Consider the following 26,564-nt stretch of genomic DNA (forward strand, 5'->3'; position numbering starts at 1 on the left):
ATGTCCCCATAAAGAGCATTAGGGCTGAAAGTCCTTGTAGTGTGTACCCTGGCTATGGCTAGCCACTTCGCCGGCGCCCCCAGATCCGGCAACTCCTCCTCCCACACGAAATCATCATCTTCCTCCTCCTGCAAATTCAACCTGGCTAGCAGCTCCTCCGTCGTCTCCTTGCCATGCCGCCCCTTCGAGCTTGATCCCGACGCCATGAACCGAGCAGTCTAGTCGCCGCCAACGAAAACCCTAGATCGATCTGCCGGAGAAACCACTATAACCAAGGCCGGGTAAGGTCACGAGGGGCCTCCCTTGATCAGCCCGAGTCCAGGGGATCACCAGCAGGTTCGATCGGGAAAAAGAAGGTAAGATCCGGCCGCGGCGCCGGAGTATGTCGAAACCCTAGGCTATCGCCGTCGGGGAGAGAAAACTCGCCGAGAGAAAACGATTCACGGACTCGCCCCTATTATCTGGATGGATGGATGGATAATCTGGACTGGTGAAGGCGAGGGGAACCTCACGCATCGACTCGCGGGATCCATCCAGGAACGCACGCATGCATCGCCATCATGTACGCAGCAGCCGCCGCCTTTGTCTCAGTCTCCGCTATTCTGTTACTAGTAACCAATCATGTCTACTAATGAAATCCCCGACCTTGGCTACTGGGTTCTCTTTTTCCAAATCAGAAAGGGGCCCGAAGACAAAGAGAGTCCCCATTGAGGGCCCATCTACCGTGCGCAGTGTTAGGTAGAGCCATCTGGATGATCCGTCTAGGTTTATCAGAATTTGTATCAAATTTACTAGCTCGTTCCTTGTGTCAGTTGATTCAATCACCGTACAAACATTTGAGTACACTAATTACTTCTATATATTAATGTATATGTATGCTACTTTCCTTTATTTCTACAACATGTAGAACATGCTACTTTCCTTTATATATTTTTAAACAAGGCAAAATACTTGCCATTTTCACTAAATAAGAAGTAGATATTTGCCCAGTTAATTGGCAAAAAACTAAGTGAAACCCTTCACAACCTACTGATCTGGCACACATAAAGATACTACATCGGGCATACCATTACAACAGCAAAAAAATATTCATCTAATGCTTCGTTTTTATCCCTCTTCACCGCTCTACTTGATGTCCTAGTTGTTCCTGTCAAAATAACACAAACATTGGTTTCTTTTTTCATCAACACAAAGCAGCTACCAATATATCTCGTAGTGATTACACATTTCAAGACGAAAAGTACCTCATTGACAAAGAAGGCATGGAATCCGTAAGGAACCCGGCTCGGCAGCTCAACAACCGCCACTGGATCAGCACACATCGTCTTGGCATCAATCACATTTATTTCAGATTTCCTGCATCCACAGTGCACGCAAAGAAAACAAAATTAATCACATTAACTTTAGATTTCCTGCATCCATGTAGCAGTACCATCTTGCCTTAGTGATGTAGGAAATGAAAGGAGTACCCTGTGTTTTCATCGTGCACAAAGAATATCAAGTACCCATCATCTTCTTCCCCTAAAACACCAGGCTCCTTGGGCACGAAGACCGCCTCCGAACAAAACCTACTAGGCCCTAGGTCATATATGCCCCTCACATTCCCCCCAACTTCAAGCTGCTCCTTGTCGCTCTCTGGCTCCGCATGTAGGTCAAATTTTATGATGCCAATCATTTTTAAGATGCCAGTCACCTTCACTGTGCTCTCAAGTATCGTGCAGTAGATGTACCGCTGCTTTCTGCATTCAAAAAGATAACATATGAGATGAAGTTTGATAGTTCCGACAAGGAATCTTACTTTGAAATGAAAGTTTTATCATGTGTTAATAGTGATTTCTATGGTATATGCATCATAGAACAAAACAAACTTTGAAGTGAGACCTCCAGTATAAGTACCTGCCAGTATAACTCTCATTGATCCGAGGAAAGTCTATGGCAGATACTGATAGTTGTTTCTGCGAAGCAGCACCTGTTTTCATGTTGAATCTCATCTCGTACCTGAAAGATATAACATTAGGGCAAGTAGTGGGTTGCATGGAATTAAAATAAACGGTATGTATTGTGGGTATACATACAACTCATTCCCGGGATCCTCAAGCTTGTCACTTTGGTGACCATTCACTTGGTCCAAATCTAGGTTGTTGAGACGACATGTAATGAGAATAACTTCGTCACCCTCTTCCCAGGCGTTAGCTGCGAGAACAAATATGCTTCTTGTGATTAGTTCAATAATATTAGCATGGAATGAATAATACAAATAATTACTGCAATTCGTCGATTGATATGTGCTCTAGCAAAGAAGCAAGATGGATTTGACTCTCTTATTTATATATTCATCTGACTGTTTTCGGGTGGATTATTAATAATTAGATCTCGCCCAAAATTAACTTATATTTTTTGGTTTTGCATGGACAATGCTAAAAATTAACTCAAGGAACTGATGTTGTACTTAATTCATCCTCTTGAACATGTTTATTTCAATTTTACTCCCTACGTCCCATAATGTAAGATGTTTTTTGACACCACACTAGAGTCAAAACACGTCTTGCATTATGGGACGGAGGGAGTAGTTCTTATGCTATGGTGCTAGACAACATTGTTGGGAGAATAAAGAATTGCATTTACATTTTATATTCATCATTTCCCTTGCTATGTTGAATTATGACAAATGATATAGAAAGATTGCACATTCGGAGTCCAAGAAAAATGTTAGAGATGGCATACCATTGTGGAATATGAAGCAATTGGGGAGTTCAAACCATCTGATGGTCTTTTCGTCCTTCTCATAGCGTTGGAGTATACCAAACCGAGCGTTCTTTGTAGGATCAAACTTGTAGATAAATTCACCATTCTTCGCCATTTCCTTATACAAGAACATATCAGGTTACAATAAGACCAGGTTATGAAGAGGAGTATTAACCATTTATCAATCGTTGATGCAAACATATGTTGATCATATGCAACCGTCAAACAAATGTTGACTATGGCATCCTTCAACATGATGAAAAGAAATGGTATAGGGGGGAAATCCTACGGAAACCACTTATTATTAATGTCATTTACCATCCTATACATAAATCATCATGTACCTTTGGTCGAAAAAACATTGGCAAGTCCATAAATATGGAATAGTTCTCTGTAATGGCAAAGTCATGCATCATTACAGATTCCGGTATTGTTATTGGCACAGGGTCAAGCATAATTCCGTCCTTGGTGATGATCCGATATGTACAATAGGGAGGTTCATGCGAATACCCAAAGGTGAACATTTCATCTGAAAGAAAGATAAAAACTACATGATTTAACCCAATTTTCATGAATGTAAGTAAGAAATGGTATGTTTTCACCGTAATGTACCTGTGAATGGATCAACCTTTGGATGAGCAGTGAAAGGATGTTTCAACCTTTTGTCATAATCCAACAAACCAAGAGTTTGCAAGTCTCCATCTTCAAGGATCTTAACAACATCTGAAAAACAAAAATAGAAACTCATGCTTCACATTTGCCATGTGCCGTTTATCATGCAAAGTATATGGTATTATCATGCCCACAACAATGTGTGGGCCATGATCTATTATAGAAGCAAATTGTGCTAACAGACTAACTTACAAGGTTTATCTGATTCTGACAGGGCCATGAGTTTGCCATGATGATATATAAGCGCAGTATTAGCTGGAAAAGAAGGGAGCAAATCAAAAAAATACCACTAAATAAAATGCCCATGAAACATATGTAGATATACATCATTCAGTGACTACTTAAGGTTAAGAAGTACCTGTTCCAATTCCGTAAGTAGCATCTAAGACTTTAAGTTTCTTCCTAAGTTCTTGTGTTAGAACCATAAACAATCCAAAAACACCCTTTAGATCTCCAATCTGTAAAGATTGAAGGAAAAAAACTCATGTGTGTGCACAACCGATTTCTTATATAGCCATCACTAAACCCACAAGATTTGGAAGAGATGGGGTTTTAGTGGTGGACTAAGTCATACACATGTACGGTATATATTAGAATCTTACTTAAAAGAAAGTAAGAAAGTTGCAAGCATGAATAAGAAAATTGGAGCATTTCCCGTGGAAAAAGGAGCATAGTTGGAGATGGCGGCACGTAAGATTACCTTGGTAAACTGGTAAGAACATTAAGGCTTTTTAGTGAAACACGTAAGCTTACCTTGGTAAACTTTGCTCCACCAAAATACTCTTCTTGCTCGAGGCGAGAAGTCTTCACATATCTTGATACATATGTAGCTTTTCCATCTTTAATGCGCATTGCATGGATCATTCTGTAAGAAACAATGTAAAAGTTGATGCAATCATGAAGCCAAAGTTTGAATCATAATAGATTAAGGCTTGACTTTATCAGCAAATAGTGAGCTGTAGAACTGTATTGAAAACGGGAGAGAATGAACGTGCACGCAACCGGTACGACTAGATATACAATATTCCAAACAGAAAGGGATTGTGTCACGTACCCATCCCCATCAAACCTGCAAAAAAAAGGAAAACACAAACACCAAAATTAGAAATGTGGCCCTCAATTGTTGGAAGGAAAATTGTCAACAAGTAAGAGTTAGTACCAATGATACCCTGCAAGAGGGGCAAACTTGGGGTTAGGCCCCACCCTGACAAATTCTCCATTCAAGCACTTCTGCAGATAACAAAATAAGGATCACCATGAGGAAAGGAAAAGAAAGGATTATCTAGAGGGCTGCACTGCATGCATGGCTCCAAGAAAAATGTCAGCAAATCAGCGTAGAGGTTGTTGTTATTAGTTGAAAAAATGCTGGAGAAAATGGTGATTTGCTCTAGAAACAAAGGATGAAGAGAGGGAGGGAGAGGGATGCTGACCGGGAGGTGTCCGCGGACGGGGAGGCCGGCGGCGGGCGGGGTCTCGTCCGGCACGGGGGCGAAGTTGCCGGAGAGCCAGGGGATGGGCTCGGCTTTCTTGTCGTCGTGACGGAGGCGGACGGCGAGCCGCTCGAGCAGGTCGACCGCCCAGGACGCCACCCCCTTGCGCGGCCGCGGCGCAGGCACCACCACCATTGCCGCCCCCTTGCTCTGGGTATCTTCTCCCATGGTGGCCGCCGCTGCTGCTGCTTGTGCTTCTCCCATGGTGGCTGGTGGCGTTCCAGATTACTGGCCGGGGTGGGCTTGTATAGGAGACCGGAGATGGTCGGCAGAGTTTGCGTTGCTTGGGACTTGGAAGAGTACACGGCAATGGCGACAGCGACAGCCGACGGGCCTCCATATGTCATGTCAGCGGTGGCGCGGATGGCCGGCCACGCCGAGGCTGCCTCTCTCCATGGATTCCTTCGCCCAAATCGCCTGTCTTTCTTGTCCCTCTGGATGGATGGATGGATGGATGGATGGATGGACTCAAGACTCCATCGCACTGACTCGCTCCACGTTTTTCTACGAAATCCATCTGGCCGATCAAATCCTCTCTGTAGACGGTGTTAGATGAATGGGTGCATGATTGGCGCCGGCCCCCCGTTCAAATTCTTTTACTCCCTCTGTTCATTTATATAAGACGTTTTAGCAAATTCAGACAGTGTACTAAACAGTTCAAACCCAGCTGTCTGAAACGCCTTATAAAAACGAACGGAGGGAGTACTAAAAATAGTCGTGATGGATTTAATAATCCCAGATATTGGGAGCTGGATATAGCATATTGATGCTGGTACAGCGGCAGCAGCTTGTCAAGGTATCGTAAATTGTTCATAGAGCTCATCGATCAGCTGGATATAGTATACAACGGCAGCAGCTTGTCATTGTCAGGCCAACCGTACTGACAGGAGGAGGCGCCATTTTTGGTAGCGTTTGAGGCCATGACCTGGACCCTATGGACTACATGTAGATGTAGCTAGCAAGACCTAACGAGATGGTCTTTTTACTGTGTGCTTCTGACACTACATTTAAATTTAGGGAAGTTCCAAACAGTTTTTGAATTCATTTTGTTAACTTTAAATTTTTTTAAAAAAAATCCTAAAATTAAGAATGTTTTTCTAAATTCATAAACTTATTAAAAAATTAAACGACCATTTCTTTAATTTGTGCATATTTTTGAAATGTGGATTGTTTTCTAAATTAGGAATATTTTTAAAATTTTATGATGTTTTTTAAAATATAAATTATTAGTGAACGCTTTTTGAATATTAATATTTTATATATAAGCAAACATACAAAAAAGGAAAACGAAAAAACAAACACAGAGGCACCCCGCCCCGTACTTGGGCCGGCCCAAAAGCACAGGGACGGCTGCGCGTTTGGGCGTCTCACGTCGCCTTATGCGCGAAATAGGAGGTCCAAGAAAAGAATATTATATTTGTGACCCTAATCTATACATATACCTATACCTATACCTATACCTACCTACTATTAAAGGGAATAGGTATTCTTGGTTCGGTCATAATATTCTTTGTCCCATGGTATTTTTCCATTTACGATGGGACCTACCTAATTTTCGTCCGTCATGGGACACTGGGATTCTTTTTTACGTTTGTCTGTGATTTTCTCGAACGTCTAGGCCGGCCCATGAAGATAAGGATAGGCTGCAAAGATATACTGTAGCTCCAAAAAAAAGATGTGCTTGTGGGGATCAAAACTAGGATGTCATATTACAAACATAAGACTCCAACCAGTTGACCTACCGAGCTTTACTGGTTATAAAGCAGTGAAAATATTAAGAATTAATCTCCAGCGCAGATATGAATTTTTGTTAGATTTCAATATGAACTATTTTTGAAAAAATACCAGAATGTTTTGTGAAGCGCAAACACTTTACAAATTTGTAAACATATTTATAAAAAAAGGAAACATTTTTTAAAATACGAAAATTTTCTGAAAATCATGAACATTTTTTTCAAATAGGAACATTTTTTTAATTCCAAAAAATATGTGAAAATGCAAACATTTTTTGAAATTTGCGACCAAATTTGGGAACACAAAAAAATTGAAACTCCGGAAAAGAAATTGAAACATGAACATTTAAAAAATGGAACAATTTGTGGATTCGGGAACATTTTTTTGAAATTCCAATAGAAATTCTAAAAAATTGTGAAAATTTTGAACAAAAACATTCCAAACAATTTTTGAAAAACCCCAATACAAATTTGAAAACACGTTTTTAACACATTTTCAAACAACTTTGGAAACGGGAACATTATTTGAAACTCCTGAAAATGAAAACATGACTATCTTTAAGATTTGTGAACAATCTCTGAAAACTGGAACATTTTCTGAAATTCTCAACATTTTTAAAAAGTTGTGAAAATAGGACAAAACCATTCCAAACGAACTTTGAAAATCTAGAACATTTTTTAATTTATGTACAAATACGAAAACACAACCATTTTTTTTAATTTATTAAAATGCACAAACATTTTTTTAGATAGAGAGGGTTCACTTGAATATTTATCCCACCTCGCTTTGATCCACAAAAATCCACCGGTTTATATACGTTGGATAGTTGTCAAGTAATCATCAAGCCCAACGAAGGGTATGGTGCGGGAGTGAGGAATTAAGGTTGGCTCTAATTAAGATGAAATTGTTGGAATAGAGTCTGATGAAAGAATTAAATGTTGGCTCTAAACGGAAATGTGGGAAGTATGGCTGAATTCTAGGCTTGGGATGTGCTTGCATGTCCCATGGAGTGTATGGTATGGCTGAATATAACTAACAAAAGATATAAGATACTTGGTTGAAGTTGTATATATAGCTAGTGAGTGATGGCGGAATCTTAATGCGCACTAACAAAGCAACCCCCAAGATGTGTGCAACACGAGAGATACTGCTATCTTCTTTCCATGGGATCAATCGGGTCTTGCTCGCGAACTACTCAAAAACGAAAAAAGAAGCAAACGACATGCCGTCAGCTTTGTTTTTTGGGCGGCATGTTAACCTTTTCAATGTGTAAAGCAATGTTTTTATTTCTTGGTGTTTTTGCCGCTACTAAGTTTTACTTTTTTTGAAAAAAAAATACTTGGTTAATCTACATCCAATTTTTGATCAAGCATTGTTGCTGTAAACAGCACACACAACAGTTTTAGGCCCGCCGCTGTTGGTCAAAGCAGAACACAACATTGAAAGGCCAATTGCTTGCTACATCCGGAAGCACACCAATGTAACACCAGTCGCCCCTATTATTTTTCTATTGGGAAGTTGGACCCCCATGCTACAAAACCAGTTACATAAATGATGCCAAGACAACAAGTCATATAGACAACGCAGCAAAGCCGACCACATGGACACAACAAGGATGACCGCCACTGCTACAAGTCGGAAGCGTGTCGTAGCGAGGTCAATCAGTGTGCTACAAGTTGAATGTGCGGAGGTGTAAAGCTAACTAAGCATAGATGGTAGGATTATAAGGAGAATTATTTGATCCTTAGTACCGTGTTAAGGGTTGTTGCATGATTAATGCCTGACTGATATGCATTTTTTTTAGAGCTTGAAGTGCGTCTTCGCGCCGTGTGATACCTTCTGGATACTATTATGCCACACTGATGAACACGCTAATTTTCACTCTCGTTGCAACGCATGAACATATATGCTAGTTTATCTCAAAAAATTAAAATATGTGTGACCCTAAAAGAAAACAAAAGAAAGAAAATCTCCAGCGTGCCTTGTCTGATGGGGCGTAATTACGCATGGCATAACGCGAGGTGCTAGCCAGCCTCGCCCACGCTCACGCTACAGGGTAACAGGAGCCGCCGATCTGCCGGCCCTGTAATGAAGTGTCATCGTCATTCTGACATTTTGCTAATTTCTTTTTCTCCTTTTCCTTCTTATTTTTAATATTTTAAATGAATATGTTTGAAAACCTAAATTTAATTTAATTTTCGAAAACGGTTAATTCAAACATTGTTAATTTATTATAAAAAATGTTGGTAGCCTTTTAAAAAATGTTTGTGAAAATCAAAACATGTTCCACGTGTAGGAAAAAATGTTACTCAAGTATTTGAAAATGTTAAATGTGTATAAAAAATGTTTGATATGTATAAAAAATGTACAGTATGCTTCAACAATGTTAACCATTTTTAATGTGTTAATAAAAATGTTTCTTATGTACATGAAAAATGTACAATCTCTATTTAAAGATAGACATAAAAGAATATCTCAAAAATGTTAATCATGTATACGACTACTTCAAATCCAACCCGACATCCAACTACACCATCAACGGACACAACTACATTATGGGATACTACCATGTGGATGATATCTATCCTCGGTGAATGACATTTGTGAAGACTATCCTAGAGGCCCAACATAACAAAAAGAAACTAAAGAAAGAAAACCAGAATGAAAAACAAAGAGAAACCAAAAAAACAGTGAAAACCAAATAAACAATGAAAACCGTAAGAAAAACTTGGAAAATGGAAAGATAACAAACCCACCAAAAACGGACCTCTCCGGTCATTGTACAAAAAAAAACTTAAAACAAAATCTACACTCAACCGAACGACCGAAGCAAATGAGCGAAGACTAGCGAGCGTGAGAACACGCTAACGGGCCGGCCAATATGTGGGGGTGCTATGGCTGAGGAGAGCTACCATCTTGCTATAAGCGAGATATAGCTTCCGCGTGTCTGATGTGCTACACAAAGATGTATTATTGGATTGATCATGCCGTATTCAGCATACCTGGCCAAACGGGCCGGCCCGGCCTGGCACAGCCCGGCCCATCGTAATCGTGCCTGGCCTGGCACAGCCCGCCAGGGCACAGTTACTATACGGGCCGTGTCGTGCCGGCCCGCGTGCTGCGCCCCCAGGCCCAGGCACAGCCCAGTTAGTAAAAGGGCCGGCACGTTGGCCCGTTTAGCATGGTGGGCCGCATATTTTCAGCCTGTTATTTGACGCACTGAGCGTTTTTTAGCCTATTTTTACATATTGGGCCATATATATATGTATAAAAAATAAAAATAAAACATAATCTGGCCGTGCCATGCCGGCCCGCCGGCCCAGCCTCCAGGCCCAGGCATGGCTCAGGGCGTGCCACGTGCCGGGCCTGGCTCGTTTAGCCCGTGTCGTGCCTGGCCCAAGGTGGGCCGTGCCGGCGTGCTCACGGGCTGGCCCGAAAAAAATGGCCCATTTGGCCAGCTATAGTATTCAGTATAGTACACAAGACAAAAAAATGCACAAGTGGCCGTCAACCATAATATGAAGATGCACATCTATCGACGTGTATCCCACTGGGTGGCTATCCAGACAGTTTTAAGTACTCCCTTTGTTTCTTATTATTTGTCGTCAAGCGAATATTTCTAGTAGGAGGTAAATACACTAGAAGTCAAAGAACTTGCACGGAACGTTCAGTTTAGTGCATAAACTTGTAAAATACGTGTTTCTGGTCATCTAACTTGTCCTCTTGTTCATATACGGTGCTTTCTACGGTATCCAGTCGTATCCCTATGCATGCCACATGGAGGGGCCCACTGTCAGTGGCTGAGATGGTGATAATCCGCATGCACTTTTTTAGATAGCACCCTATTTGAGACTCCTAAGATATATATCAAAGAGTAAAAGTACATATTCTGAGCTATGTTTTCTCTTATCTAGATTATTAATTTAAAATTATTTTAATTCAGACAAAATTTCCGTTGATTTGTTTGAATTTTTTCATTACTAAAACCAAAGTTACTTGGACTACTATTATGAAAAAGTTCAGACCTCGGGCTCGAGGATGTACATTCATTCTACACTATATTTTCTTTTATCTAGATTTTAATTTATTTTTTTCGAATTCAAACAAAAAATATTTGATTTGTCCAGAATAATTTATGTACATCCATTCTGCACTGTATGTTCTTTTATCTAGATTTTTAAATTTACATTTATTCGAATTCAAACATAAATTGAGTTTATTTGTCCGAAAACGTACGTACATTCACTGTGCACTATATTTCCTTTTATATAAATATTTAAATTTAGAATTATTCGAATTCAAACAAATATTTTGTTGATTTGTCCAAAAGAATTTACGTATATTCATTCTACATTTTATTTCCTTTATCCAGATTTTATAATTTAAAAAAATCAAATTCAACCAAAATTTTCGTTGGTTTGTCCAAAAGAATTTGCATTCATTCATTCTGCACTATTTTTTCCGGGAATATATATTTAAAGTTAGGTACTATGTGCAAAAAAAGATCTATCTTTGCGTAAAAAAATTAAACATAGCTCACTGCCATTGGAATACATAAATTTTATACTATACAATACATAACACTTTTATCATTTTTATCTCTATTTATCACTGATAAACTAAAATCAAATCTATCTTACATAGAAAAAACAATATACAAGATAAAATTTGTTTGTGTTACTAAGTGTCGGTGTGCCTGATGGTTGGCACTTGTACACGATGCCATAGTATCAAACTGGGGCTTTCTCTTTTCAGCAAACCCTTTTGTCGTTTTAATTTCTATTTTTTTTATGCAGTACGTGTTAAATAGCTTTAACTGTGCATTTTAGCGTCAACTGTTAGATTTTCTTTTTTGAGGAAGCGTCAACTGTTAGTTGGTCTAGTGGCTCTCTACGCTAGGCGGATCGTGCTAGCTCATCGGTTTGAATCCCATCAAGCGCTGCAGCTTCTTTCATTTTATTTGAGGATTGTTTGTGTAAAAATAAATAGAATGTATGGGTCCTTTCTTAAAAAAAACAGCCTCAACCACTGATGGTGGCCCTGCCACGTTGGCACTCGTAGGGATACGGTTGGAAGCACCGTATATGCACGAGATGACGAGTTAGATGACCAGAAACACGTTTTTTACAAGTTTATGCACTAAACTGAACATTGCGTGCAAGTTCTGTGACTTCTAGTGTATTTACCTCTTCTAGTAGAGAGTAATAAAGCTAATCTACGGGGAATATCACCGGGAGTCATAAAACGTGCGCTCAATGTTCAGTTTGGTGCTAAAACTTCAAAAATACGGATTTATGGTCACATAACTTGTCCCCGCGTGCATATATGGCGCTTCCTCTCATATCCAGCCACATGGCCTGTCCACATGGCGTGCCAGCCCGATGGAGGCCCACTTGTCAGTGGTTGGGAATGCACAAGGCACTAGGTGACCATAGCACGCTGGATTTTTTTATAGAGAACTCCCTCACAATTTATTTAATGCGCACAAAGCCCTCAAATATAATGAAAAAAGATGGCACACATGGGGTTCAAACACGGGACCTGTCAATAAAATAGTCCGCCATACATCATTCCATCAGTGCCGATTGACGTTCAACATGATCAACTAAAATTCATTTAATCACAAACAAAAGCCCCAACGCGAATTGAGTGACAAAAAAGGGTGGCCCAACAGATTCGATCTCTCAACCTCAAGCATGGATACACTGCAGCTAAACGCTACACTAAGTACCAACCAGTGCATGTAAAGAGAGAAGCCCGATTTTATATATTGTCCACGACCACTACTCTTATTCAGGTTCTTTTTCACTCAGACCGAATTTTCGACAACCGATCAGTCCCCAGAAAATTTGGCGGTCCCCGAAAAAAATGTTGTCGCCTGAAATTTTGAATTTAAACAACAAAAACTACGTCAAATATATTAACTTTTGTGTGCATACAATATCATAATGACATAGTTAGCTTAGTGGCAGGGGCCGCGATTCTATTCCTTGTATTGTGAAATATATTTTTCTTTATTCATGCTCATTTATAAAAATGGTCTCGAACTGTAACAATGAATTGAACATGCAAACTTCTATATAAGAGAGGAGTTGAGCTGACCACTATAACAGGCGTCACTTTTTTTTTGCTAAATTAAATATATTTAGACGATAAAAATATTTGAATTCAAAATTCATTTCAAAATTTTGGTAGATAAAAACTTGAATGGCCAAGATATTTTGAAACCCGGATTTTTCCAACCCTCTCGAAAAAAATGGAATAAAAAATTATCGCTCATGACAAAGTTTTGTATGGTATGGATTAAACATTATACATTTTGAAACAGTTTTCTTAATTGCTTTAACCTGGGAAAACGGAATCTAGGAAGAACTGCATCTAATATAAAATTAGGTTTACCTCTTTACAGTAAGGAATATGTAGTTGGTGTAGTGGTTTGCTTGTGCATGGATGTACCCGAGGTGTATGGAGTTCAAATCCTTGCCCGTGTACTTTTTATTTTTATTTTTCACACCACCTCATGCTGACAAGTGGGATACACAGAGGGGATTATGCTCAATTAAATTAATTAAATACAGAGCAAGGGTGCTTCTGCAAAGAAAAAATGCGGTGAGCTGTTTCGGTCACTAACAATGGGCCGTAGCCACACTGGGGTGCCACGTAAGCGCGGGATACGTCTGAATATGACCAAAGTGACCGTATTTGCACAAGAACGCAAGTTGGATGACCACAAATCTGTATTTTTAAAGTTTTAGCACCAAACTGAATATCGAACACAAGTTCTATGACTCCCAATGCTATTACCTCGCTAATCTAGTAGAGAGTAATAAAGCTAGGAGCATCTTCAGTTGGAGTTCCCACTTCTTCATATGTCCGAAGATATAGTGGCATGCGATGATTTGTTTGTGTAATCCTATTATCTCACATAGTCACACAACATGATTGTGGAGGATGGGGACGATGAGTCTGCCTATTATATTAGAAAGTATAAATACAGATGCTCACATACATGCGACCGTATGAACACACACATGCACACCCTACCCTTACGAGCACCTCCGAAGTACTGAGTCTACACAACATCTTGAGTTTGACGAAGACGCCACGGACGCCTTCGTAGTCGATGTGAACTTCTCCTCCCATTGAACACATATCGCCCAAAGGCCCATAATAAATCTAGAAAAATGTAATCACCAATGCCAAGTCTAAGACTTAGACCCTGGTGGGTTGGTTCCACCACAATAAACCTAACAATCTGAGCTATGCTGGGTTTTACTATTTTATAGTTGAATTGTAGTGTGTTATTTGTATAACTGCATGATGCATGTGCGTGTATTTTGCATAATGTGGTTAGAGTGTAATCTGTGAAGCCCTCTGATTCCAAGAATGCACAATCTCCTATATTTTACTAGGAGTATGTACTTGTTCTGTCTTATTTCTTGCTGATATGGGCCAGTCATCCAACAAGAAAAAAATTATTACTTGTATCCCCTTTAAGAAAAGGACCCAGATATGTCCCACACGTCACACGTCAGATTCGAGCACATAGTAACTCCAAACATTTTTAGGCAATTTAGTGACGCAAGGATAACAACTCTATTTACCAGCATGGCAATTTTCATACTTCAATTTAGTTTTGATGGAAAATTGCCCTATGCCACTGGAATATACCATCCTTGCGTGACTGAAATTTGACATTCTTGTGTGACTGAAATCTGCCATTCTTTACATGGTTGAACTGACATAAAAAACGTCTGAGACGGAGTGTCACGTACCTGACATGTAGCACTTATTGTCTGGGAAAAATAATTACCAATGGGTGCTCGATGAATGAATGGGATTTGTTGAGTATTGTTATTATTAGTAAAGTTAGGATAGTGTAGGATATTATTTTACCTTGCCTTGTACGACAAAATGATCATGTATATATATGTCTATGAGGCTCAAGAAATATAACAACTATTCCATCAACCCCCTCTTTCCCTTCTAACATGGTATCAGCCTTACCTCGATCCTAAACCCTAGCCGCCGCCGCCGCTTCCGCGCCCGTGCGTCGCCCCCGGGGCGGTTGGCCTCCATGACCGCCGCCGAAGGCCGCGCCGCCCGTACCTAGGGTTCGTCCGCCGGTCGTGTTGACCAGCTGCCCTAGAGAGTCTTTCCGAGCCCTTGCTCCGGGTTTTTCTCTCTCCCGCCAGTCATCTTGATCGGCATTTTCTTTTTGGGTTTCCGATCTATGCTTGATCGGTTTGCATCACCCGCCGCCGCCGTCGACCCCCGCGCACCTCTACTTCGACCCCGGCGCGACCAGCCGGCCTCTCCTCCGACTCGACGGTCACGCGCAACGAGGCGGCCCGATAGGGCCAGCCGCCGTCCGCGCGTCGGCCCACCCGTCGCCCTGCGTGGGCCATCACTGCCATGTCTCCGAGTTCAGCGCGCCCCACCACCGATCGAGCAACGGGTTGCCGCTGCGTCGCCCCGTCGGGCCACAGCGCCGCCGCCCTGTGGTTCTTCCTGTGGCTGCCCCGATTCGCGCCACTGTTGTGTTGCCCCTTCAGGTCGTAGCGCCACGGCACACGATTATTAGGAAAGCTATGATAGCGTAGGATATTATTCAACCTTGCCTTGTACTCCAAGATGATTATAGGACAAATGTTTCCTACAAGCAGTGGTAGTTACCACCACTTGCGTTTTGTATGTTGTATGTAGTATCTATCAAAATTGAGAGTATGTACATGTAGTATGTAGTATATAACAATGATTAGGTAGTATATATACTAATTTTTAGGTAGTATATACCATGTTTTGAGTATGCTCTTTTTTACGTACAAATATGTACGTATTTCACAAATATAACAAAAACTATGGGTTCATATGTAATTTTTTCATGTAACTTGCTTTGAAATATCTTAGATATAGTATATGAATATATTTAAAATGATAAAGTAGTATATATATTACCACATGGTAGTATATGAGACATATGGGGTAACTACCATCAGGTGGTAGGATGGATTTTCCCTATATATATATATATATATATATATATATATATATATATATATATATATATATATACATATACATATATATATATACATATATATGCCTACGAGGCTCAAGCAATATAACAACTATTCCATCAATCCCCCTCTCTCCCTTCTAACTGGATTAGTGAAAACTATCGTGCATGGTCATCATCAACTACGTACTCCCTCCGTCCGGAAAAAGTTGTCCAGGGCGTAGTTCATTTACAATTTTGCAAAAAAGTCCTTAGGATTTTAAATCTCGTGCTAATCAGCCCCCTCTTCTTCTTCCTCCTTCCGCCATCATCTGCGCGCACCGTGGTCGCCCCAGCCACCGTCGGCACCCGCAGGGACCAGCGCGCGACGACGGCCAACCTGCGCCACCGCGCGAACCTTCGCCGCCCCTGCCCACCTGTGCCGCCCGCACGGAGACGAGTTGCGCCACCCGCCGGCCACCTACTCCTCCGCGGCGACCACCTCGATGGGCGGCGGCGACCACCTTGATGGGCGGCGGCTCCATGACTGAAGGGCACTGCACCGCCGCTATCCCCTCCAGCGGTGACCCCTCCCGCCAGCCCAGGGCTGCGCCGTCGCTATCCCCTCCCGCCGCCCAGGGCATGCGCCGCCGCTATCCCTTCCCGCCGTCCAGGACCTGCGCGCGCCTGCGTCTCGAGCGCCTGGAGCTGGAGCTCCCGGCGGGCCTCGACCTGAAGCTCGTCCTCAAGCTCCCAGCGGGCCTGCTCCTGTGCAAGTTGCTGCTCCTCCGCCCGTAGCTCCCCTGCTCGTGTTGCTGCTGGTGAGAAGAAGCACCCCTCTGTAAATCTGCTCCTCTGCCTGCTTGCTCGTGGTGCTCCAATTTCTGCACATTGCAATTTCAAACACTATTCATCATGTTCACTGAAGAAAATTGATCTGCTTTTAAGAAAACTGATCATGTTCTCTGAAGAAAATTGATCTGCTATTAAGAAAACGGAACATGTTCTCTGGACTGATAGCATCAATTTAACTGAATGCATCAAGAGCAACTGGTCCAGATTTTGGCAAAATTACAAGTTAACTAAATGCATCATCAAGAGCAACTGGACCAGATTGTTGCTGTTATGGTCTAAAATGGGAGAAGGAAAAAATGTTATGCCTGTCAATTGTTGAATTATTCAGAGTATTTGAATTATTCAAAGATCCATGTTCTGTATCCAGGATAATGCACAATTGCAGTGTCCATGGATCACAGGATAATCAATTGCAGTGTTAAATTCAGTCAGTGTGTACTCCAAGTAGTGATTTTAAATTCAGTCATCAAAATACAGTCAATTTTTGTTTGCTTTGGTCTCCTCCACAGATCAGACAAGTAGTGAGCATCTACAAATTCAAGTTGGGGAGGTTGATGCCCTTGGTCTCCTCCACAGCTCAGACAAGCAGAATGAACCACTATCCTAGTAACTAACAGAAGATAATTTCAATATTCAGAATGTGTACCTGCACTAGTTGTCAACAAGAAATATAGTAAAAGTTGAGATGTACTCCTGGCCCCTGCTTTTGTTTGCTTTTTAATTCCTGGCCCTGGTCCCTGCAAAAAAAGAGAGAGATGTAGTAGGACCTGTAGTTGCTTATGAACAAGGAGTACTTTTAATATCTACTTTTCCTTTCTTGGTTTCTTTGCTTTTTGTCTAGGATTCTTCATGGTTTTCTTGTTATGACTATATGCTCACCATTCATCTTTTGTATACTCTTGTTATGAGATCAGACAGGAGCACACAACTATGAATTTGAATTTGATGCCGGAAGAGGAGGACGAAGCTCAAGAAGAAGAACAAGCTCAGCAGGGTGACGCTATGGATTTGAATTTGATGCCGGAAGATGAGGACGAAGCTCAAGAAGAAGAACAAGCTCAGCAGGGTGACGCTATGGATTTGAATTTGATGCCGGAAGATGAGGACGAAGCTCAAGAAGAAGAACAAGCTCAGCAGGGTGACGCTATGGATTTGAATTTGATGCCGGAAGATGAGGACGAAGCTCAAGAAGAAGAACAAGCTCAGCAGGGTGATGCTATTGATTTGAACTTGATGCCGGAAGATGAGAATGAAGACATTGAATTGAATTGGTTTCCTGAAGAGGAAGAAGCTCAATATGCACAAGAAGATGCAGAAGTGCAAGAAGCTCAAGATGCACAAGAAGATGCAGAAGTGCAAGAAGCTGATGCACATGGCAATCCAAGAGGGAAGGACTTGACAGACAAGGACAGACATGGTGTTTACTTTGCTCTGCGAGTAATCGAGCTTAGAGATGGACAGGTTCACGTGTATGACAAGGTGCTCATCGCGACTATGCTGAATGTTCACCTGCGAACAGTTACAAGAATATGGAATCTAGCCAAACGACAACTTGAAGCAGGCCAAGAAGTTGATGTTTCAACCAAGAAGAACAAAAGTGGTAGGAAGAGAAAAGAACTAGATCTGTCGAGAACAGCCACAATCCCTTTGAACAAAAGAAGAACAATCCGTTCTCTAGCAAGGTGTTTAGGTGTGCCCCGATCAACCCTACATGACATATTCCAATTGCAAGAGCTGAAACGCATCACAAGCACCATCAAACCCACCCTCAAGCCACATAACAAGATAGCGAGACTAAAGTTCTGCCTATCCATGATGGATGAAAGATGGATATCAAGTCCTTGGCCCAGTTTCAAGCCAATGACAAATATGGTCCACATCGATGAGAAGTGGTATGACATGACTCGAGTGAAGAGTAGCTACTACGTACTGCCTGGAGAGGAAGAACCAAATCGAACTGTGCACAATACTCATAGCATTGGGAAGGTAATGTTTCTAACAGCTGTGGCCAAACCTCGCTACAATGAAGATGGGGAGATGACATTTGATGGAAAACTTGGCATTTGGCCGTTCGTGGTAGAGACCGAGGCACAACGAACAAGCCAGAACAGAGATAGGGGGACAATAGAGTTGAAGCCGGTCAAAGTTACTAGACCTGTGTGCAGAGATTACCTGATCAATAAAGTAATCCCTGCCATTCAAGACAAATGGCCTGACGGTGATGAGGACACAACGATCTTTATTCAACAAGATAATGCAACACCGCATGTCCTCCCTAATGATGCTGGTTTTCTAGAAGCCGTGGCACAGACAGATCTCGATATTCGATTATTGCAACAACCACCAAACAGCCCTGAGCTCAATGTTCTAGATCTTTGTTTCCACTGCTCCCTCCAATCCCTAACTGACTGCAGAGCGCCTATGAATATACAGGAACTGGCACAGGGTGTAGAGGAGGAGTTTGAGAACTACGATCCCCATAAGCTGTTCAAAAGCTTTATGACGTTGCAAGCAGTCATGGTGGAAGTGATGAAAGATCAAGGAGGAAACAACTACAAGATGCCGCATCTGCATAAGGAACGTCTACAGAATGCTGGAGAGGAAATAACCGGTGTATACTGCAGTCCGGAGCTAATTACTGACACCAAGGCCATTATAGAACAAGGAAATGAGTAGATAGGGAAAGGAAAAAGAAAGGGACAAGGAAAGAGAAAAGGAATAGGAAAAGAAAGGATAGGAGTATGTCATGTGTATGTCTTGTGTATGTCATGTGTCATGTGTATGTCTTGTGTATATGTGTATGTCTTGTGTATGTCTTGTGTCATGTGTATGTCATCTACAAAATTATTTGGATTTATTGGAATTATTTGCATTAAGTTGGAATTATTTGAATTAAGTTGGAATTACTTGAATTAGCTAGGTTTATTTGAATTAAGTTGGAATTATTTGAATTAAACAAGGTTTATTTGAACTAAGTTGGAATTAGCTAGATCTTCTTCTTCTTCTTCTTCTTCTTCTTCTTCTTCTTCTTCTAGAAGCACAAGCAGTACAAATATTACTACAGATGATGATCATTGTTATACACCATTTGTTCAATTGCAAACAATTACTCCAGAAGCTTGTGTATACACCATTTGTCCATTTGTGTATATACTCTTAACTACAGTAAGAACTTGTCAAAATTCAGAAGATTCTTCTAAAGGTTACAGTGGCAACTCCAGAAGCTTTACCCAAAAATTGAGCATGGCATCTACAGGTTACAGTGGCAACTCCAGTAGCTAAGCCTGCCAAAGTACTCATGTCCTTTTCAAAAACATCATGAGTCCAAAATCTAGGAGACAGTTTTATGTGTAAAACATTCTGATTTTTTACACTGAACATTTCTGGATTACTAATTCAGTCCGAACATGTCACAACATTTCTGAATTTTGTAAACTGAACTTTGTATTCTTCTTGCTTTACTTGAACAAGAGGGCCATCATGAATCAAAGAGAGTAAACTAAATTTTTGTACTCTTACTTCCATAATCCACCATGAATTGCTAGGTACTGTATCATCCAAGCCAGAACACTAGAAAACCAAGATAGTTTGAGATAGAAAAATAAATATTTCTTTTATGTGTGTATGGAGTAGTTTTGACAGCAGTAGTTTTGACACAGTTCACAAGATCTTATTCATACTCCAAGCATTATTCATACTCCAAGATAGTTTTGACAGCAGTATAATTGTGCTGTATGTCAATCAGTTTCTACTCAAATTTGATTTTATTTGATTTTATTTGAGAATTAAGTTACTCTAAATGGAGTACCAAATTGTGAGAACAAGCCATCTGAAAAGAGCACTAGCTAAGATCTAATCCTTATGTCCAGTTAACCACTAATTTAGGAGCATATCAGAGACAAATGTTCAGAGACAAACTTGATGTTAATTTAGCCATGTTCAGAGACAAATTAGACTTGACAGTAAAGATCAAAATTTCAGACTTGACACATAAATCAGACTTAGCCAATGTTCAGTCTTAAGCAAATCTCAGAAGCAGCAAATTTCAGTAAAAAAAATCAGGTTTTACACATAAATAATGGACGGGAATTGAAGGAGGGAGGCTTAACCTGCCAACAAGATGCCACCGCCGTCGTCGAGCTCGCAGTACAGTATGTGCAGGGATGGTGGAGCTCGCAGTACAGAAGACGTCTCTGCCGCCGTCGAGCTCGCCATCGAGGTTGCTGTCGTCGGGCTCGTCGGCTACGTCTCCCGCCGTCTGGCCTCACAGCCACCATATCAGCCTCGCCGTCGCCGGATCTGAAGCAGCCGGAGCAGAGTGCGGAGGTCACTAGGAAGGGGGGAAGCTAGGGGAGGAAGGCAAGCTGGAGCTGCGCGAGCAGGAGAGAGCGGCGGAGGAGGCGGCGAGCTTTGGCGGTGGTGGAGCTTCGCCGCAGCGCCGATGAGGACCTGGAAATGGCCGCCGCCGAGCATATCGAAAGAAAAAATCAGTCTTCTCCTCGTCGAGGATCACCATGGGGAACGAGGAGGGGAACAAGGAGAGGGAAGCTGCGTCGGAGGCGTGGGGTGGGAAAGGCGTGGTGCGGGAGAGCTCCGGCGATGCGGGGAGCTGCGGGGGAGCCGCTGCGGGCAAGCTGCGGAGGAGCTGAGATGCGGGGGAGCGGACCTCCGACGCGACGAGGAGCGGAGGAGACGGCGGGAGCTGTGGGTTTGTCGGGAATCTGCTGGGGGGGGGGGGGGTTCATAAAAACACCTTGAGGACAACTATTCCCGGACGGAGGGAGTACAATACAAAGAGTACACGCATAGGCACCAACTAATCAGTAGCAATCACCAAAGCCTAACTGACATGCACACCCTACCCCTATGAGCACCTCCGAGATATTGAGCCTACACAACATCTTGAGATCGATGAAGTCGTCACGGACGCCTTCATAGTCGACGTGAACGTCACCTCCCATTCAACGCGAAGGCCTGAAATAAAATCCAGAAAAATGCAACCATCAGTGCCAAGTCTAGGACTGGAGCCTTGGTGGGTTGGTTCCACCGCAATAAATCTAACAATCTAAGCTACGCCGAATTTGCTATTTTATTGTTAAATTGTTGTGTGTTATTTGTATAACTGCATGATGCGTGCGCATGTATTTGCATAATGCGGTTAGAGTGTAATCCATGATGCCCTCCGATTCCAAGAATGAACAATCTCCTATATTTACTAGGAGTATGTACTTGTCCTGTATTGTTTCTTTCTGGTATCGGCCAGTCATCCAACAAGAAAGAACTACTACTTGTATTCCCTTTAAAAAAATCTGATAAGTTCCACGACGTAATGTACAAGCACACGACAATTCCAAACATTTTTTACAGCAAGTTTAGTGACGTGAGAATGCCAACTTTTGTTACCTAACATGGCAACTTCTGTGGTCCAGTTTATTCTTGACAACCCGTGTGTCACTTGAATTTGCCATCTTTACGTGACTGAAATTCCCATTAAAAATGTGCCACGCATCTGACGTGTCCCACTTATCATTTATCATTTGAGAAAAAGAATGAGATACTAATGGGTACTCGCTGAATGAATGGGATGAATGGGATTCGTGATGCATGCATGGTCATCATCAAGTACGGAGTAGAATACAAGGAGTACACGTATAGGTACTAACTAATGAGTAGTAAAATCACCAACGACGGTTATTATCTTCAATTCAATCAATCAACGAATCAAATGAAATGATGATGATTCCAATCCAATCCAATCGCCCCCCTTAATAGCTTGCTCCGCTAATCTCGTCCGCACCAAAGGCTGACCGTCCTCCTCGATCTCCTCCCTCCCTGCTGCCCTGTTGCTTTGCCTTTGGCTTTTGGCTTTGCTTTGCTAATGCCAATGGCGATGTTAATGGCCGCCACCTCGTGTCCTGACCAGACGACCTTAACCCCTCCCTCCGTCCTCGCTAAACCCACTCCTTCTTCCTTCTCATCTCTGGCTAATTAGCTGGTTCATGCTGGAGCAATGAGGCGGGTGGCGCCGGCGACCGTCGCTTCTGCCCACGGAGGTGCCCACCAAGGCCACGACGGAGACGCCCACGCCTCGCCCACCGCGCCGCACGGCTGCGCCTGCCCCTGCCGCCGCGGCAAGGCCACCGGCCACCACGGCAATGCCGGGGGCAACGCCAGCCGCTCGCCGGAGCCCAAAGCCCCCGCCTTGCCGCGGATCTGCATCTGGGACTCCGCCGGCGACGGCCAAGTCCTCGAGGCCTCCGTCTCCGTGGCGTGGCCGGACGAGGCCGCCACGCCGCGCGCCAATCTGGAGCCGCCGCCGCCGCAACGGAGGCGGCCCGGGAAGACCATCTCCAAGGGCCACAGGAACTACCACCTCATGCTCAACCTGCAGCTCGGCATCAGGCATGCCCATCCTTTCTTTCCTTCCTTTCTTTTTTACAAGAAGAAGAAAGACAATACTGTCAGTCCCTGATCTCCATTGCAGACCTAATAAGATATACTGCCAATGGTGGGTACAGTTTTGGTGGCAATGGGTTGTGAATTCGATGGTTGTTCTTGTCTGCAGACACGCGGTGGGGAAGTCCGCGGCGAAGCCGATGCGGGAGCTCAGCCGGGCGGACTTTGATCCCCGGGAGAAGTTCTGGACGCGGTTCCCGCCGGCGGGGTCCAAGACGACGCCGCCGCATTCCTCCTCCGAGTTCCGGTGGAAGGACTACTGCCCCATGGTCTTCAGGTAGCTGCCCAATGCCAACTGATAATCTTCAGCTCAGTCACTTGTTACTTCAACCTGCTCTGTAACTGGCTCTGTTTTCTTTTTATGTTGTTTTGCTTCACAGGCACATGAGGAAGCTGTTTGCCGTCGACCCGGCGGATTACATGCTTGCGATCTGCGGGGACGACGCCTTGCAGGAGCTGTCATCGCCGGGGAAGAGCGGGAGCTTCTTCTACCTCACGCAGGACGAGCGCTTCATGATCAAGACTGTCAAGAAATCTGAAGTCAAGGTAACACCAACATTCATGCTTGTTAGTTTTATTTATCATTTGTGTACACTATTTATTAATTTTGGCTGAGGATTCATCTTCTGTTGTGTTCTGCATGTTGTGTAGTTGTTGATTCGGATGTTGCCGAGCTACCACAAACATGTTAAACAGTACAAGAACTCTCTCATCACAAGGTTCTACGGTGTTCACTCTGTGAAGCCATATGGTGGGCAGAAGGTGTGCAACCCTTCCCACATGCCAACAACAACTACATTGGCTCCCTAGTGATGTTGACCGTTTCTTGGTTCATGAGTCATGACACTACGACACATGTTCTTTCGCAGGTGCGGTTCATCGTAATGGGCAATCTGTTCTGCTCGGAGCACCGGATCCAACGCCGTTATGACCTGAAAGGCTCCTCCTACGGTCGGAAATCCGACAGGTTTGAAGAAGAAACCGGCGATGCAACCACGCTCAAGGACTTGGATCTCAATTTTGTGTTCCGGATGCAGCGCTCTTGGTATAAAGAGCTTCATGAGTACGCTTTCTGTCCTCCCCGGTAATGCTAGCGTAACTATATTGTCTTCCAGCAACATCGAGTCTGAAATGGCATTATTGTTTTCTTTAGGCAACTTAGGCGAGATTGTGCGTTCTTGGAATCGGAGGGCATCATGGATTACAGTTTATTGGTTGGAGTTCACTTTTGCGATGATATTGTCCCTGCATCAAAGATGGCATTATCTACTTTTACTTCTTCTCCTGGTAAGCAAGTTGGGTGTTACTTGAAGGAAGACATGATTCTGCTAAATGCTAAATAAGTACGGAATTTTGGCAACATTATGGTTTTTTCCGCTAACGTGAGCAATCATATTACCCAGAAGAGCTTTCGGCCAACATGGTGTCGGCATGCCAGGGCAGCGTCAGCATGCCTGAGCCATGCCCCTCAGCTAAAGATTTGGACAAGATGGCCGATCACCGGTACGTCATAATAGTGCTTGCACACATATGCATCTCTGTAGCTTCTTGACCCTTGCAGAATTAAATGAAATCTAGTCATAAATAGTACTGATAAATTGATAATCAAATAGAGGCTGATTAAACCGTGGAGCCTCTTTTGTCTATGTTAAGATACCTGTAAACATCATGTATCCGTGGCATGAAAATGAAATTTGATGTCACCCCTTTAAATGTTTGCTAAACGACATGATGCATTTTTTCTGTACTTTCTGTATGTGCGAGATCAAATATCTGTTGCTTGCAATATGAGCCTGCTCTTGTTAAGCATAAAGAGTGAAGAAAATACTTTCCTCACATCTTGGCTTAGCTACTTTGAATGTTTTCCCTGTCGGAAAAAAGACACCAAATGTGTCGCTACTCTATTGAATGAGCAACCACTTCCATACTACATACTAGTAAAATACTTGGATCTCTGTAGCTTCTTGACACTTGCAGAATTAAATTTAGTCATAGACAGTACTGATAATTGATAATCAAATAAAGACCGATTAAACTGCAGAACCTCTTTTGTCAATTGCAAGATACCTGTAAACATCATATGTCAGTGACATGAAAATGAAATTTGAACTACATGATACATTTTTTTCCGGATTTGATTGTGTGTGCAAGATCAAATCTGTTGTTTGCAATATGAGCCCGCTCTTGTTAAGCACAAAGAGTGAAGAAATTCTTTTTCTGGCATCTTGGCCTAGCTACTTTGAATGTTTCCCTGTCAGAGAAAAGGCAGCAAATGTGTCGCCATCTCAGGACTCTGATGAGCAACCACTTCCATGCTACTAGTAGTAAAATAGGAGTACTTCTTTGTAGTAATCACTCACTTTGTACTACCAAAGCGACATGTTTAGTAATAATACTTTGGATCCCAGAGCTTCAGTTGTTAGCCCCTCCCACTATGAGACCTTCAGTTACTAAATATGTCGCCTTTTGCAAATACATACATTAGTTCTAATGGAACACATGCCTTGTTTTATTGACAAGTGGTACACTTAGTTTTTGCCTCCCTAAGATGTTACACCTGGGGTCGCATTGTCCGTCTCCTTTTTAATAAAACATGAGCTGTCATGATACATAGTGCAAACTTGATCGCTGCCGTCCCTTGTTTTCACATAGTGCATGTTCTGGCATCATTTGGCTTGCTCGCCCCCCACCTGTAATACCGAGATAGCAGTACCCCTTAATTATTCTATCGTGTTCATCGTTTTCTCTTATATGTAATGTAACTAATACCAACTGGACACTTGGCAACTCCAACCCCAGGTTCATTTTTAACTGTTGTTGTATAATAACTAGTGATACCAACTGGACAGTCGGCAACTCCAATTTCAGGTTCATTTTTAATCGGTATTCTCTTAGTGACTTCAGGAAACCTTTGGCTAGACTGGGTGCGCACCTGCCAGCTCGAGCGGAGCGCACATCCATGAGCGACGTCGACCCGTTCCTCTCTGGCGGCGGGGGATTCTCGTCGGGCCGGAGCAAGAGCAGGGGTGAAGCCTACGACGTCATCCTCTACTTTGGGATAATCGACATCCTCCAGGACTACGACATCAGCAAGAGGCTGGAGCACGCATACAAGTCGCTGCAGACGGACCCTAGCTCGATCTCCGCGGTCGACCCGAGGCTCTACTCGCAGAGGTTCCGGGATTTCATGGGCAGGATATTCATCAAGGAGTGCTAGTGTACCACATAAGTTTTGATGTACCATATATACTACACATTAGTGTTGCCACAGTAAAGAAGATGAGCATGAGTAGAGGGACATGGGGCTGTAGTGGCTGAATTTTTGAGACACGGCCAGGGTTATGGGGAGAGGAAGAGGTGGTGTCTGTAAATGGTTTGTGTGATCCTGGTTAGTGAGGGGCAGATCAGATCCCTGATTTTGTTTGTTAGTGCTTGTTTAGTCTCCTGGGCTGCTTTGCCCTTTGTATATGTGTGTTGGATGGAGTGAAAGGGAGACATGGTTGTGTTTTTTATGTTTGATGAGAAAAGAGAAGATGAGTCTGGTGTAAGCCATGGATGATGATATGATAGTAGTAGGGAAGAAAGATCTTGTGCAGATACACTCTGATGCATGG

At 42.7% G+C, this 26,564-nt stretch overlaps 3 protein-coding genes across 6 annotated transcripts; 1 reads left to right on the forward strand and 2 right to left on the reverse strand.

Annotated features, from left to right (window-relative positions):
- Positions 1-902: 902 nt before the first annotated feature.
- LOC123106258 (carotenoid 9,10(9',10')-cleavage dioxygenase) lies at positions 903-5,137 on the reverse strand. The gene is made up of 14 exons (XM_044528469.1): positions 4,848-5,137; positions 4,577-4,647; positions 4,472-4,486; positions 4,171-4,282; positions 3,776-3,875; positions 3,610-3,672; positions 3,358-3,468; positions 3,090-3,274; positions 2,725-2,863; positions 2,076-2,193; positions 1,897-1,998; positions 1,470-1,739; positions 1,245-1,356; positions 903-1,147 (listed from the first exon to the last, which is right to left on the reverse strand). The coding sequence occupies exons 1-14, from the start codon at positions 5,109-5,111 to the stop codon at positions 1,118-1,120; spliced, it is 1,692 nt and encodes a 563-aa protein (XP_044384404.1). The 5' UTR covers positions 5,112-5,137; the 3' UTR covers positions 903-1,117.
- Positions 5,138-16,054: 10,917 nt separating this feature from the next.
- Positions 16,055-20,948, reverse strand: LOC123101918 (uncharacterized). Its single transcript, XM_044523159.1, has 3 exons — positions 20,604-20,948; positions 17,141-17,231; positions 16,055-16,523 (listed from the first exon to the last, which is right to left on the reverse strand). Exons 1-3 carry the CDS (start codon positions 20,769-20,771, stop codon positions 16,258-16,260), a joined length of 525 nt encoding a protein of 174 aa, XP_044379094.1. The 5' UTR covers positions 20,772-20,948; the 3' UTR covers positions 16,055-16,257.
- A 1,353-nt stretch (positions 20,949-22,301) lies between these two features.
- Positions 22,302-26,462, forward strand: LOC123101920 (phosphatidylinositol 4-phosphate 5-kinase 2). 4 transcript variants are annotated; one of them, XM_044523160.1, is made up of 8 exons: positions 22,302-22,896; positions 23,060-23,227; positions 23,331-23,496; positions 23,602-23,712; positions 23,820-24,013; positions 24,104-24,237; positions 24,354-24,453; positions 25,846-26,462. In XM_044523160.1, the coding sequence occupies exons 1-8, from the start codon at positions 22,505-22,507 to the stop codon at positions 26,165-26,167; spliced, it is 1,587 nt and encodes a 528-aa protein (XP_044379095.1). In that variant the 5' UTR covers positions 22,302-22,504; the 3' UTR covers positions 26,168-26,462. The 4 variants fall into 4 exon arrangements, with proteins under 4 accessions (XP_044379095.1, XP_044379097.1, XP_044379096.1 ...); XM_044523162.1 differs by having other exon boundaries at positions 25,855-26,462; XM_044523161.1 differs by having other exon boundaries at positions 24,357-24,453.
- The last annotated feature ends 102 nt before the right edge of the window (positions 26,463-26,564 follow it).

This window comes from Triticum aestivum, chromosome 5A, assembly GCF_018294505.1.
Source record: "Triticum aestivum cultivar Chinese Spring chromosome 5A, IWGSC CS RefSeq v2.1, whole genome shotgun sequence".
In the NCBI taxonomy this organism is placed as follows: domain Eukaryota; kingdom Viridiplantae; phylum Streptophyta; class Magnoliopsida; order Poales; family Poaceae; genus Triticum; species Triticum aestivum.